This window comes from Zosterops lateralis, assembly GCF_965231275.1.
Source record: "Zosterops lateralis genome assembly, chromosome: 3".
NCBI lineage: Eukaryota > Metazoa > Chordata > Aves > Passeriformes > Zosteropidae > Zosterops > Zosterops lateralis.
In genome coordinates, this window is record NC_139764.1 from 53882493 (window position 1) to 53896860 (window position 14368).

Below are 14368 nucleotides of genomic sequence, written 5' to 3' on the forward strand. Positions count from 1 at the left end.
CCACTATTACCTTTTTCTTATGCCCTCTTGTAAAAATGGTTATAATTTTTGCAAACAAATTTAACTCACATACATGGTGGTGATCACAGCTTAGTGTCATGTCAAACCCCTTTCTAAAGGTGGAGATGCATGTTTGCAAGAAGGAATTATTTGCCTCATTTGCTTGATGCATGAATATGATTTCAGCATTTCTGTGAGTGTTGAGACATAAAAGATTCTTGGTTAATGGAATGGTGCTGCACAACACTGTGTCTAGGAAAAAAAGAAATTGGCTTTTTGGTCATAGTGAAGTCTCTGCAATACCTAATAACTGCTGATAGTTGCATTAGGAATAGTAAAAAACAAGTACTATAGTACTTGTAGTTTACTATTCCTAATGCAACTATCAGCTGCACTAGGAATAGTACAAGGAGCGTACTAATTGTACATTTTGTACTAGGAATAGTACAAAACAAGCTCCTTGATTAAAACATAGGAATCTGAAAATAGCTGTGTAACAGTAGAATAAAAACAAGATGTAATGCCATTCTTTGTGTGAAAAATGAAGACTCTGTGAATAAAGTGCATAAAACAGTCCACTTTCCCAAATGCTATAACAGAAGATCTTTTTCCAACATACTGAACATGTAATGGGCTCCTTCAAGCATTGTACTTCTAAAGGATAAATATATTAATTAGTCCAGAAATGCCACTAAAGACTGATAGACTATATATTGATCAAAACCTTGTCTTATATATAATGAACTGAAACAAGAGTATAAGGCTACAGATATTTTGTATTCCCCTCCTGTAAAAATGCCTCTTGATTATAATTTTTGCAAACAAATTTAACTCTGTTTTTAAACATGTTTGGGCTCTTTTGGGATCTTTTAGCAAATTTCAGACTAGTTTCATGGGAAATGAAAGTTGTGTATAAGTATGCAGAATAAATAGCAGTTGATTTATTGAAAGACTCATCCAGCATTATATTCCTAAATTTATGGGCCTGTATCATACCTCTTTTCATTCTTGATTTGGTTCTCACTTAGGGAAGTATTTAGGTAGAACATATTTTGCCAATGACCGATACAAAACAAAATCTGTGTTGTGAAGGAAAAGGTTAAAGGATTTAAGGTAATTATTCAAAATAAGACAGTTAAAAAAAATAAAGCAGCTGTCTCTTTATCACCATTGTATAGTACATTTTCCAGTAATAGAATACCTGGGAGTGGGCCTGGAACAGATCCTACAGGGATAATTAAAAGGACTTAAAAGGTTCTTTCAGGTCAGAAATGTAGAAGACAATAAGTGGTTACTGTGTTATTTGAGCTGTTTATAACTGCCTTTAGAAAGTGTAAGCCAGAATGTTTACAGATGTTTCTTGAACATAGATAATTTGTTTTCTGTCCTGTTTGTTACAGTTTGCAGGTGTTTTCACAGTTATAGTTATTTGTCTTGTTGTACTGCTCCTCATCTCTAACATTGAGTGTGTAGTAATAGATTAGTAGCAGTTGGTGAATGTCCAGCACAGTTTCCTTTAACAATAATAAATGAAACCCACAGCAGGTGGCAGTTTGGGGCAGGAGAGCTGGGTTTGGCAAGAGCTGAATGGTACTGCTGATCCTTCAGCCTGATACGCAGAGTAGACAGTACAGCTAAGGCTTGGAGCCTTGAGCTTTTGTTGAGGATTTGTTTTGGTTGGTTGACTTTTCTGTGTATGTATTTTCTTTTTTTTTTCTTTTTTTTTTTTTTTTTACAAAATCTAGTTACCAAGGCAATTTACAATTGAAAATGAAAGGCAGATGTGTCTGCTTTCTAAAAACCTTTGACTTGGGCTTCTTGGACAAATACTTTATGGGTTTTTTACCTTGCATCATAAATAAAATCAAGATTAAAATGTAAAATACACTATAAAATGTCATATGTTATTGAAAGTCTGATTCACTAAACAGAAAGCAGTTAGTTTTTAATCACCTTTGCTGTAACAAGACATCAATGCATGAATTGTACAGTCAGTTATGTTTTTTAAATAGTCCATTTTTCTTCTATAAGTGTTACCTGGGAAGTCAGAAAGAAGAATTTGAAAAATCCACAAAATAAAGTACTCTTGTAGCAGACAAGCATCTTTTCCTACTTGTTCCTTTCTGTGGATGCCCCTATAAATGAAATACCTTGCATAAGCATAACTGCAACCCAGATATAAGAAAGGTTAAGTGCTATGTTATACATTCTTTGAAATAATCAAACTACGCTTAACACACAAAAAAACCCCTTGAATGAATAGAAATACTTCAATGGATAGAAATAACTGTTTATACATAGTCCTTCAGGCTGTAACCTGCATTGCTCTCCTGCTCTGTGGATGGGAAATGGTGCTGCTTTGGAGGATAAATCCATGCTCCTTGCTGCCTTTTAAAACAGGAAGAGCAGAAGATCACACCTGCAATAAGCAGAAACCCTGCTGAGATGAATCCAGTATAAACTGCTCCTCCCGGTTCATGTTTACTACTCTCTGGAATGGTCTGGTCCAGGAAGTTTGAAATAATTTCTCTCGTGTACCAGCATGTTGGTACTAATCCAATGATTCCTGCAAGAATGAAGCAAATTCCTCCAGCAAAACAAGCGTTATTTTTGCTGTCGGTGTCCCCTCCCAGCCTTGTGCATTTCATTCCGACTGTAGTGATGCAGATCCCAAAGGCTGATAGGATGCACGACAGCACCATGGTGGTCCGTGCAGCCTGGATGTAGACGGGGAGAGAGAGAATGGAGTATTTCAGGGTACAGCTGAACATCCCAGTGCTGTACCACGTGCAGTCCATCCAGAGTCCTTGCATCTGTGTTATAGCTGTTATGATATTTGAGCCAACGTCTGCATTTACCTTCCAGTGTGGTAACAAGGTGGCTGCGATATCTCCAAAAACACCAAACAAAGCCAGAATAAAAGCAAAGAACTGAAGGCTTGCTGATGCCATGATGGTTATCTTCTGTCACCTTTTCTCTGCCTTTTCTCCCGTGGAAATGAGTAACTGGGAGCTTCGTAGCCGAGCTGTGGCCGTCTTTGTAACAGGGAGGAAAGGCGGGGGAGGAGAAGTGCGAGGGGGAAAGGAAAAGAAATCAGCAAACAAAAAAAGCTTGCATTTAAAATTAGAGCTATCTGAATGAATATCTGACTATGACCCTGCAGCAGCTGAGCTGCTGTACACAAGGTACTTGAACAGAGATGATGGCAAATGGACAGTGCTTTAGAATTGCTTGTAAAAAGGAGCTTTCATACATGATTGCAAGCCATCGGGCAAAACTTCTTTTACTGCAGTTGGTTTTGGTAATAGCATACAGATTGCAGGCTTACTAGAAAAATATACATTGTAAATGGAACACTAGAAATTTGCAGATTAGTAGTCATAGGTAGGAAAACACTCGGGTAGAAAATACATTGTGCTCTTCAGGTACCTTGTTTAAGTATTGATAGCTGTGGTTAGCTCCTGTTGACTTTTATAACAGTGGGCACTGTTATACTGTCTCATATTGAAAGTATGATTAAAGGTAACCCCTTATTTCTTTTTTTTTAAATATTACCTTAAATATTAAATATTTAAATACTTAATAAGTGTTGCAAAATATCTTGGCTTTGGAGGAGAATAAAATGGAATTTAGTTTTTGCAGTATTTTCACAATTAGTCACGACTTTTCTAAATCAATATTTCATTTTATTTCATTTTTATTTAAACTTGGTTTTTATTTTCAGTGATTTCTGTTCCTTGACTAAGGGCAGCAGTATTTAGCAAGTCATAAGAGTGAATATGAGCTTCTTCTGTCTCTAAAATAATGTCTTTAATACTGGTATGAAACAGCTCATTTGTGGAAGTGCCTTTTTTGAATCAGGCACCTGTCTGAGATAATTTGCAAATTTGCCATGAAGTGGCAGTTTAAAAAAATTCATTAAAAAAGCTCCTTGCTATTCTTTTATATAGACTCTGATTTCATTTGACAGATAAGAACATTTTAGGCAGTATGATAACTGTGCAGCTGGGAAGACAGAACTGTTGCTGTCACATCAGCTGGACTGTTGGGATTGCAGATGCACAACAGTTGTTTGAAACCTCTGAGAGGAAGATTAGAAAGTGGTTCACTGCTTTATCTTTTGTGTGGGGCTGTAAAATTGGCAGGTTTTGTCTTTTTTCAGTGATAGACAAAGGGCAGGCTTCTGTGTTGGAAAGCATGATCCAGACTTCCTATCTAAATATGTACAATGATATTAAAATTGGTCTTCAGGATTGGAACTTCCTTGAAAAGCCAAAAAAATAAGGGATAAAATTAAAATAAGGGGAATATAGAATATCTGTAGCCCTGTACTATTGTTTCAGTTCATTATACATAAGACAAGGTTTTGATCAGTGTGTATTCTATCAGTCTTTAGTGGCATTTCTGGACTAGTTAATATATTTATCCTTTAGAAGTATAATACTGTTATGCTCTATTATAATATATAGTATAATTCCCTATATTCTCTCTATATATATAATTTATATATTTATACTCTAATCTTTTAATATTGTATTTATTTCAGGTAATTGTTCAAGGATGTGCTAACTCTATCCAGCATATATATATTAAAAATGCTTAAAGTTAAGGTGAGAATATTAACAGCTACTCATTGTTAAAACCTTATTTCAAAGACCTGGCTATTTCCAAATCCCTTCAGTTTGTTCAGGCTGGGAAGAGATGTTCTGGCAAATACATATCATTTGCTGTACAGGCCCATGGGAAAGATGGCTTAACTTCCTTTTACAGAAGGAACTGACAGGTCTGGATAGCTCAAAACTCATTCAAAAACTCATTCATATTCTGAAAGAGCTAATTAGTACTCTGAATCAGCCTTTTTCATTGCTGCTTTTTTAAAATATCAGTACATAAAAACACGCAAGCGTATACACAAAACACTGCAAATGATAGCCATACATTACATTTCATGGGGTGAACCAAGTTAAAGGCATGATAAATTCAAGTATAAGCACTACAGTTATTATTAAAAATACAATTAGGTTTCATTCCTGTTTGTGTAGGACTTACTGCTGGTTGTGAGGTCTGAGAAGTTTTCTTCACTGTAGATGTCCTGTAAAATGCAGTTTCTCTTGAATGGAACTATCCCTTCTCATATAAAACTGCATTGGCATGTATTAACAAAATTTCTTGGAATGTTGTTTTTTTTCTGTTCTCCACAGCAAGTGCATTACTGCTGTTTGTTCCCTCTCTTAGTTCCATCTACCCGAGAATAAAGGAGTACTTTGTTTAATGAGTTTTGTTTGAAAAACACTCAGTAAGGGAAAGCAAAGAGATTATGGAATAAAACAGACGGCGGCCCTTAGTCCTAAATACATAATGATATCCAGATTCTATGATGGAAAGTGTGAGCAGTGATTAAGTGGAGTAAAATCTTGAGAATCCAGAAACTGTGGACTTACGGAATGGGGGGAAATAATTTAAGTTGCACTGGGAGCCGGAGAGTTTTTTTGTTTGTCAGTTGTTTTTTTTCATCACAGATAATCTTAAGAGTTTAAATTTCCTAGAAAAGAACTGTGCAATTTATTTTAATTTGTAATTGGAACAGCAGGACAGTTCTATTCAACTGCAGGCTTTGCTTATCTGTTCCTGATAGCTTTAGCCTTTCCATAGGTTATCCTGTAACTTGTTACCTTTGTTTAAAGCTGTATAAAAGAATAAGGGAATAAAGCTACTGTTAAGGTTTCCAGTGTAAATACAGCACATCAGAGAAGTGGCATCAACAAGTTGGTCTGAAAAATCAAGAAGTTGGGAGAAAGGTATTGCTCATTGCAGCAATGATATACCCACAAGTTCTGTACCTGACTTTGGGTCTCTTGTGATCCTGTTTGTGAGGCTGGTGTGAATGGAGTTACTGCAGAGCTGTTGTTACACAGAAATTATTTTTATTAGTGCAGAGGCATAGTTACTTTCTGCTGGAAGTGAGCCAAAATTAAACTCTCATCTGAACAAGATTGCTCTGAGTTGCACATATCTGGTGTTAGACCTGACGTTTGTAGTAGACAGATAAAATGCTACTGAATACTTGGATTGTAAAAGTGCTGGCTTAGAACTATCTCAGTAGGATCTCAAACAGTCTGTTTTAATGAAATTGTGATATGTTCTGCTTTGGTTTTAGTTCCCTGTGAGTAAATTACATCTTGAGGAAAGGTTATGTGTGTTTGCTTTTAATACAGTCCTGTTGCAAGGTACATATATTGCCCATTATGAGACCTTTGTTGTCAACAATTAGTAAAAATTGTCTCATTTAAGGTTATTCTGATTTAGAGTGTTGATTTCATTAGCAAGGCAGCAGACTTGTGTGAATTAAATTATACTCTGTTACGTGTTCTTCCTACCCTACCAGAACATAAACCTTCATTGTACAGATATACTAAAACAGTAAGGGGTGAGTAATTGCTGTACTATTGACAGTTTGGGATGTATCAGTTGAATGATTTTCATATTCATTATTTTGTAAGACTTGAGTGTTATTTTGTAAATATTTCTAACATACTTGGTGGGGTGAAAAGTGTTAGTAGTAAAATTATCACCAAATCAACTTGTATATTTTAAGTGCTCTTGTGTATCCTACTGGCTTTCATAATTCTACTCTCTATTTGATGCATATTAAAAGATATGGAGAAAATAGCATGTATGATTTTAAAGGAGTGGCCATTTACAAATGAAAAGCTTTCCCCTGTATCTGTTGCTATAGTAACCAAGCAGCTTTCCTGGGGTCCAAAGAAAACAGTGTCTATAATAGAGCTGAGGAGTGCTGTGTTTTGTTTCAGAAGCAGAAATTATTGCCCACTGGCAAATTGAGCTGCTTGGCTCTGTATACTGCATTTAGATCATGTGCTTTTTTCCTTTAGAAATTTTTGTTAAAGATGTGGCCCTAACTCCCAAAGAGGCCTCATTTCTCACTTATGAGCATTTCAGCAAAATTGACGTGATTAGGTGATGCTGCATGGACTCTGGGTTTTTTTTACCCCTAATTTTGTGGGGGTAATACCTTGTTACATTTCCTGACCAAAATGTAGATAAACATGCATGTGCTCTTAGTATTTCAGTTCAAGGAGCTGATGGGACATATGAAGTATGTATTTGCTCTGTTCAAAAAGATTAACTTTTCTTATACTCAATGTAAACACAAGTTTTTTCTATGTCCCAGTGGTCTTCCTGATAGGAGCAACCTGTGGCAAAGGCAGACATTCTGAAAGTTTGAGAAATTAAAAATCTGCTTTGGGAAATAATTTATGCATGTTTCACTGCAGTTTCCATATGTTGAGTTTTTTTGTCACTTGATTTTTAAATAAGTTCTTGTGCTTCAGATTTTAGTAATTTTAAGGGTTTTTTTTGTTGTTGTTGTAGTTTTAACTCTAGCTTTCAGAGAGAAGGTGGACAACAAAAGAAAAACACTCCAGTAATATATACTTGGGATCAGCAGTGCTAACACTGGAAACTTGGTGTGGGTTTTATCTTCATCAGCACCATTAATTGGTACTTTGTTTCCTTTTTGTTTCCTTTCTCTAGCCAGTATTTTTGCTCAGCTTTGTAAGTTCCATCTACGTGAAAAACTTACGTCATTTGGATTTTACAATGCCTTTGAAATTTATGTTGTACTGGATAGATGGATGTACTTAACAGCTGAGCTGTTCCCATGGAAAGAGCTGGATGGATGGTACCTTTGTGTTGGATTATGTCCACATCAGAGGTTGCCATGAGCAGTTTTGGTTAAAGCAGTAGGCAAAATACTTTGTTTTTTGAAGTACTCTTGTGCTCTGGGTTATCTTGAACAATTGGTACACTGAGACTGTGGTTCAAGCAGCAACTGTTCTTTGGTCTGATTGTGTCTCTTTTTTCTGTCAGAACTAGCACCTGTGATTCATGTTCTGTGAGTGCCAGTATTGACTGTCAGATCTTTTAAAAAAAATTCACTGATAGCCTATCATTTTAGCAGACTCTTTTTAATAAGAGACTAAATATTTTTTAAAATCTGGCACTTACAAATTTGTACAGTACTTGTACACATTGTACAAATGTTCAGTGTGCTCCTCCACAGAAATTTTTCCTTTTTATTGTTGTTAATATCAGTTTGGAAGATGAGCTGCTTTATTCATTGTTGTGCAGAACTGGAGTTTTAGTCCAGCTCCTAATTTTTAATGCAGATTCATTCAAACATAATTTTGGATGAACTGTGATACACATTGTAAACAGAGAGTTGTGTGGTCACTTAAACTGAGTGCACTTATTTCTACCTACCATTCCTTTAAATAGACTAGAAATCTTAATATGTTGAAAAGCAATTCCTTGGCTTGCATTTTAGAAAAGCCCTGGAGCAACAGAAAACATATAGGGAATGGATTTGATTTCTAATTATAATACCAATTTTCTCCAGCTGCCCTTCAGCCTGTATATCAAATATTATCTAATTTGTGTATTATGTCAGAATTATCTTGTGGAAGGATCTGAAGACAGAAGTGCTAATTACTTTACAGATTACTTGAAAGTTCCTCTAAATGGACGAAGTGCCATGGGGGTAAAAAGTACCAAGTACTAATGGCATGTGAACTAATTGGAAATATGTAGATAACTAAGACTAAAATTCTGTAGGGTCTTGAAAGCTAAGGCAAATCTTTATATTCCATACCATGACATTAGTCACTGCACAGCTGGTTTACCAGCTGAAAGAATATCTTTTATATTGTGCCTGTTTGCTGATGTCTGGCCAGATAACAGAATAATGTGTCTTACAGGAAGATGTCTACTCAAATTTATCTTTCTTTTCCATATAGGTGGATGTGGCTGTGGTGCATTTCACTCCATTGGTGCAACCAAAGATACAGCAGCCATTTGAGCTGGTAGAAAAAGTGGTTCAAAGTGTTTTTCAGTTTAGAAGAAAATACTGCTTCCGTGGAATTGAGTAAGTATTTTTAATCAAAAATTCCCAGGTAATGTTTTTGTAAATGCATCAGCTACTAAATCAGCTATGAATATGATTTTATTCTTCCAGTTTTAAATTTGTCATCATAGTTCATGAGGTATTTTCATTTTGGAATGGTTTCTGGACACAAAAGTATGAGATTAATATCTAATGCATTTATGCAATAATTACTTGTCCATTTTTATTCATGCAGTTGAAGTTGTTAAAAATCACTAGGATAAAGGGATTATTTTTTGAATAGTTTGTCTGTCTCAGAAATGAAAAAAAACCCAACCCAACCACAAAAACTACAGAGTGATTGAGTTGAAAAACAAAAGTATCAAAATCCAGAACCAAGGATGGTAGTGTGAGGAGAACATCATCTGTAGGAAATTCTACTTATTTGGGGATAATGTCAAAAGGTCAAACTTTTGTTTCTGTGCTTGCCCTTTTATGGAATTCTTACTGGCTCTTTAAAAATCCCAATATCTTACTGAGGGAATTCAGTAGGTTCTCTGATGTGAGAAACATGCAGTCTCTTCATTAAGGATCCTGTTTAAGCTCCAACACTGCCACGTGTGTGACTTACTATAGGCAGCCCCCAGCATTCAGCACTGTAAAATGTGTGACAGAGATGCTGCTAGGACTAGAGGCATCTCCTGCAGCCTGGGCTCCCTGAATGTTGCAGCACATAGTTTTGGCCCTGATGCAGTCCAGAATTAGGGTAGATACCACCTTACTGGTAAGCTTTCTATGTCACTGTTTTAAAGGTGAAGAAAGAATTTGGCATCTAGTTTGGGATTGTTGGATTCTTTTTCCTTGTGGTCATGAATTGCATTGATGTGTGGGATGCAGACATTGGACCTAAAATGAGTATAGATTTCTCTGTGTTAAAGTTTGAGTATGCATTTGGGAATGTTTAGAAAATGAGGTGTCCAAACTCTAGACTGGTTTGTTTTTGACTTACAGAGTGGTGGTGGTTTTCTTTCTTTTTTTTCTTTTTATCTACTATGAAGAAATAATTTCTCTTGACAATGTAAGCAGAAGGCATATGCAATCAGCATGTCTATGTTATGTACAATATTCTTACAAAGTTTAAAAAAAACCCTCCCAACTTTTGTGTAATCGCAAATTGCTAATAACTGCTTTACATTCTTTTGAGGCAAGGAGGGGGAATCTGAACTTTTGGACGTCACGTATTCCCCTAGCAGCTTATCATACCTTAGCCCTAGTGTGCAGCTAAGAAACACAATCCTCTTATTCTTTAGCTGACCTGAAAAAAATAGCAAATTTTGGTGTATAAAAAAAGCTGCTAAGTTCATTATAAGGTTCTCTATCACACAGACTATAAAAACAATAGAATCACTTTATATTTGTGTGTGAATTCTGGGATTTGAGATGTGAAATACAAGATTGTGCTATGATGTCCATATTATAGTTTGAGTTGTGGTTCACAGACATTTATAAGATGGTTCATAGTCTGTAAAAAAAAGACTGGGTAGACTTTGCTCCAGCATTGTTTTTTAACTACAGAATCAAAGGAAAGAAGGATATTGAAATAAAAAATGATCCATTTTAACCTTGCTGACCTAGATGCTGAACTAATTGGGAACATTTTGCCAAAGGCCTGATGTAGCACATCAAAACAGGTTTCCCAGAAGTTTCATTTTTCGCTTTTAATTTTAAACACCTTCTTAACTTCATGTTTTATGCACCTACCAGGAACCAACTATCATTAATGGTACAAAGCCTTTTGACTAGTTTGTCCAGCCAACCTGCCAAACACATCCCGGGGGGCGTTACTGTATTAGATGCACAACATTTTTAGGTATTATGTATGTAACACAGATAGAATTTGAAAATTGAGAATTGCCCATGAATCATGTGCAGGTTTTTTGTCTTTCTGGCCTTTTATAGGCTGAGAACTACTGCTAATAAGAGCTGGTCCTTTCAATAGTTGAATAGTATAGTATGTATATTTGTGTGAAATTAAAAATCACTTACCTAGTACTCTTCATTCAAATTTGGGGAACTTCTGAAAGAGAGGTGTTAATGCATCTGGCCTCAGAGTAAATGTACTGACATGCCTATCTCTGAACAATGACAAAGCTGAAAACAAAGTCCAGGACTCCTGCCACATTCTGCCATGTTCTAAATATTAAAAAGGGAATGGCAATTAAATACTCCTTTCCTCTTTCTTGGCTTTTTTTTTCTGACAGTAGAATTAGGGTATTAATGACAAGTGATAACTGTCTTTTCCATTGCAATGAAACAGTCTGAAAGAAAGTATTTTTTTTTAATCTGATGCTTTGCACAGTTTAATCTGTTGTTGCTTTCTAAATACAAGGCTAATTCTAAGGCGGCTCTGTGCTTGTATTCATACCCAAAACTCTTTTTAATGTTAGTAAACATGATCATGCGTGCAAATGTTTAGTCTATAATGTATGTATGTGCTTTCCTATGGTGTCATAATTTGCATTTTCAGAAAAAAGACCCTTGTATATTTCGATTGCTCAGATAATGAGGTATGTTAAGAGTGCCAGAGCTAAAATAGTGACATAATTAATTTAGGTTTACTATTAAGTAAATTCCACATTATTCTTAAGGGAAATGTCTGTCTGAATTGCTGAAATTTTTCTTCACTCTGTATCTTTTAGGACTTTGTTTCCTGAAAGTGGACGCTTGAAAAGAACAGAACAGCTGATGATGACAGCAAATGTTGATCCAACTCTGCGTCCTTTTCAGCTCTCTATGTCACAGTTTAGAAACCTATGCAATGCATACAGGAAAATGTGTGATGAAGATCCAAGCCTTTTTGTGTTCAACTACAGAGAAGAACTACGGCAAAAGAAGATAACAAGAAGTTTGCCTGAGAGCCCTGGTCAGCCTGAACAGACTGAAGAGGAAAATCAGCTGTAACAGCACAAATCTGATTTTTTTTTTTTAATTAGTTTTAACTCCTTGATCTACAGGTGTTGACTCAGTGAAAGAAGGCTTAGATGTTCCTGCATCTGTGCAGATATGAAAGACCTACTTTTGAGAAAGTGGTAGGGAGAGAGGGCATCTCTCTCCATTCCATTCAGCTGCAGACAGAAGGGAAAAGGTAATCCAGTTCTTTTTACTTCAGGGGAATGGCTTAGAACACATACCAAGAAACAAGGTACGTTGTGAGACAGGTAATTAAGTTGCAATACTTCTGATATAATTAAATTGTGTATGAATGAAAGTTCTTTACTGATATGGAAGAAAAATATTTTTTCAGACATCAGCATGTAAGATTGTGTTTGGGATTTTGTGCTTTTTTTATCCTGGAACATCCTACTGTGCAGAGTAAAAAAAAAAAAACCAGGAGCCAAGACTCTTATAAATACACTCAAATGACTGGCTTATGGGAGGATAAAGTGCACCAATTGCCTCAAGGTCTGCTAATACTCTTCTCATTTATGCAGAAGCAAAGGATTCGGGATTTAAAGCTCCAACTACAGAAAAGCAGCACAATAAAAAGTAGAAAACATAGCTAAGTACAATACTTATTTGTCTTTTACTGTACAGGCTCATAGAGAAAATAAAAAATACAGTCAAATAAAAGATTACAGGCCAAGCTTTGTTTTTGTATTTACACATATGTATAAGTATAAACAGCATTGAAACATACAAAAATGAAACTTCTGCACTGTTGTGCACTAAAACACATTAAAATAACTTAATTGTGCTTTAAATAAAGCAAACATGAAAACCAAAGAAATAAAATGCCCAAGGTATTGAAAAATTCAGTTTGCAATGCTATTTTCCATTGTAAACCCCTCTGCCACTCACTGGCACCTTTTCCACATTACTTAAAATATTAATGAGGACATCCCCAAGAACACTACATCATCTTAATAACTGGTTGAAAGGGACGAACTAATTTACAAACCTGGGCCAACTTAATCAATTTTTGATCCACAATAAATTAAAATAACTTAAGAATCCTTTACAGCTGTTTTTGAGCAAAAATGTATTAGTGCACAAAATCAGATAGTAGTTTTCCTGCATCTCCCTTGAATTTACTAGTTGTAAAGCAAAATTGAATTTTATGTGGACTTCAAATGAATGTTTTAATATAGTGCTTAGAAAGCTAGGATTTTCCATGCCTCTCCACAGCTTCATAAAAACAGTCCTCATTAACTACAGATGTTAAACTCTGGACACTAAATTCTCTCTCTAAAATAGAGTTCAGATCCAGATTTGCAGCATCAGAGTGACTGTCGAGGGATTGGTGACGTTCTTGCATTGCCATTAGAGTTCCTCTATTACGCCTTGTGCTGTTCACTTTTCTCTTCACTGGGCAAAAGTGGCCCCGCACAAGCTTTGGGTGCTCTGCTATCTGAAAGCCATCCCCTTCCTCATTTTCAGCAGCCTGATCCTGTTCAGACTCAGCACTGGGTTCTTCTGAAATCTTCAGCCGCTGGAACTGTATTTCAATGTCTTTTGTAGGGCTGCCTTTCTTTAGGCTCTGATAGTCCTCGTCATCATCGTCATCACTGAGAATATCGGATTCTTTGACAAGAACATTAGAAAAGTCAGAGGCAGTACTCTCTGCATGTTTATCGGGAGATGGATTTTTGGGCTCCTGGATGCTCTCAGAAGTGTGGCAGCTGCTGCTCTGAGTGCTGCTGCTTAGGCTGCACTCATCAGAGTCCTGGAAGGTACCTTTCCCCTGGTCACCATTCCACTCGCTACTGGATGACTTCTTCAGTACCTTCAAGGATCTTGTGGAAGCTGGGCAGAGTAAAAATGCAGGTTTATTTTTTCAGCAAAAAAATTGGTTATATTTTTTAACCTAATATCCCACTTATGATTGCAATGTACATAGTCATTCCAAGTCAAATGTGTCAGCACTGTGATACCAACACAAGGCACAGTTTTCATTACACCTATCCTAGGGGTCTGTGCTTGCCTTCATGTGCAATACATATGAAATCCTCCAAAAAAATGTAGTCCTAAATTACACACTTCTGCAGAAAGAAATACTGTCTTGGGCACCTCAAGCACTGAAGGGCCCAGATGTAGGCAGAAGTTGAACTCTCTCAGATCTGCTGATGTTAAGGGGATTTTACAGAGGACTGATCCGATAGAGAACTTGAAATACTAGTAACTACCCATTTAACTAAAATGTCTGAAGTCTATACTTAATTACAGTATCAGCTGGGATGCAGATTTAATGCATTGAAAGAAGCAAGACCCCTGCCTTTTGCCTGTTGTTCTAGCTATAAATGTTATTAGGGCTGAGTTACTAAAGGGAACCTAGAGGAAGGAACATTAATGTATACCAAAGGGTGTCTGTTCCTTTCCAGCAAAATTAATTTGGGCCTTATAAAGTGTTCTCTGAAGAGAGCTAATGACACATTGCAGTGAGAGGAGGAGAGATAGCAAGCCTGCTTA

The 14368-nt window shown here is 36.2% G+C and overlaps 3 protein-coding genes across 7 annotated transcripts in view; 1 reads left to right on the top strand and 2 right to left on the bottom strand.

Moving 5' to 3' along the window:
- The window catches only part of TFB1M (transcription factor B1, mitochondrial), a 26756-nt gene extending 14500 nt beyond the window's left edge, over window positions 1-12256 (top strand). For 4 of the 5 annotated variants that reach the window (XM_083856088.1, XM_083856092.1, XM_083856089.1 and 1 more), the window contains exons 7-8: window positions 8817-8944; window positions 11602-12255. In XM_083856088.1, coding sequence (XP_083712214.1) covers window positions 8817-8944; window positions 11602-11863 — 390 coding nt within the window. In that variant the 3' untranslated portion in view covers window positions 11864-12255. Of the gene's footprint in view, window positions 1-8816; window positions 8945-11601 lie in introns of all 5 variants that reach the window. The other variant, XM_083856090.1, reaches the window with a different exon arrangement.
- Window positions 2292-5122, bottom strand: CLDN20 (claudin 20; the record flags this gene model as incomplete). Its single annotated transcript, XM_083858111.1, has 2 exons — window positions 5050-5122; window positions 2292-3035 (listed from the first exon to the last, which is right to left on the bottom strand). The coding sequence occupies exon 2, from the start codon at window positions 2949-2951 to the stop codon at window positions 2292-2294; it is 660 nt and encodes a 219-aa protein (XP_083714237.1). The 5' UTR covers window positions 2952-3035; window positions 5050-5122.
- The window catches only part of TIAM2 (TIAM Rac1 associated GEF 2), a 139917-nt gene continuing 137444 nt past the window's right edge, over window positions 11896-14368 (bottom strand). The window contains exon 29 of the mRNA XM_083856087.1: window positions 11896-13705. Coding sequence (XP_083712213.1) covers window positions 13062-13705 — 644 coding nt within the window. The 3' untranslated portion in view covers window positions 11896-13061. The remainder of the gene's footprint in view (window positions 13706-14368) is intronic.